This window comes from Trichinella spiralis (assembly GCF_000181795.1).
Source record: "Trichinella spiralis strain ISS 195 chromosome Unknown Scfld4395, whole genome shotgun sequence".
In the NCBI taxonomy this organism is placed as follows: Eukaryota; Metazoa; Nematoda; class Enoplea; order Trichinellida; family Trichinellidae; genus Trichinella; species Trichinella spiralis.
Window position 1 is genome coordinate 1 of NW_003531334.1, and position 795 is coordinate 795.

The 795-nt window shown below is 31.4% G+C and overlaps 1 protein-coding gene across 1 annotated transcript; it reads right to left on the minus strand.

The window, feature by feature from the left end:
- Positions 1–157: 157 nt before the first annotated feature.
- On the minus strand, positions 158–783 carry Tsp_15236 (putative protein tag-76). The gene is made up of 4 exons (XM_003367370.1): positions 746–783; positions 590–659; positions 356–538; positions 158–286 (listed from the first exon to the last, which is right to left on the minus strand). Exons 1-4 carry the CDS (start codon positions 781–783, stop codon positions 158–160), a joined length of 420 nt encoding a protein of 139 aa, XP_003367418.1.
- Between the last annotated feature and the right edge of the window lie 12 nt (positions 784–795).

Consider the following 795-nt stretch of genomic DNA (forward strand, 5'->3'; position numbering starts at 1 on the left):
TATCATTTTTCCGCGCTTGTTCATAAAATTTTGGGCTGTCCGGCATTTCAATTCCTGTACTACGACATGTTTTTGTTTATTTGCAGACAAAATTCCCTAAAAATCAAGCAAATAATCAACAAAGCTAATATGATTTATTAATGAAATTTTGCAATACTCACTGTAACATTGATGCTTTATGTGGTGGTAGAAACGATACAAATCCAAATGATTCACAATAAGCAGATTCAAAAAATTTAAATTCATTCGAATTCCATGCTCCATCTTTTGGTGTAAGAATTATTTGCTAAACATATGAGAAAAATTATGAAACAAATATTTTTCAAAATGAATGATATGAATAATTATTATTTACACGTCCTCCATTTCCTTTACCATATTCCAACCTAGGCGGAGGCAAGACTCGTCCATCAACAATCATTGGTTCCGCTTTAATTTGTACGCCAAAACTTTTCAAAAATGGATCACTATTGAAATTTGATTTCTTGACCATGTCAATACACTTTAGATTTCGAGTAGGAGCGTCTGTCGAAGCAAACTAAATATAACAATTTATTCATTATTATCATATTTGAAATCATTAACATACTCGAATTATAGAAGTCGTTTGACACGCTTTCAATTTCTTGTGTATCTTTGACAGTTCGCGACTTGACAAGCTAAATTGGCCAAAATAAATTATTGTATTTATAAAAGTTTATCATTATCAGATTTTATACTCACTGGGAATAATGGCTTTGTTTACTTCGACTTGACCAGGGCAATTGGATACTTAATGGCCATAACGTCACGAAA

Bases quoted from the DNA above. Each gene is read 5' to 3' on its own strand.
- Tsp_15236 (XM_003367370.1), bottom strand. From the start codon at position 783: ATGGCCATTAAGTATCCAATTGCCCTGGTCAAGTCGAA. The intron at 660-745 runs GTAAACAAAGCC...TGGCCAATTTAG, and splicing joins ATTGCCCTGGTCAAGTCGAA to CTTGTCAAGTCGCGAACTGT. The intron at 287-355 runs GTAAATAATAAT...TCATATGTTTAG, and splicing joins GTAAAGGAAATGGAGGACGT to CAAATAATTCTTACACCAAA.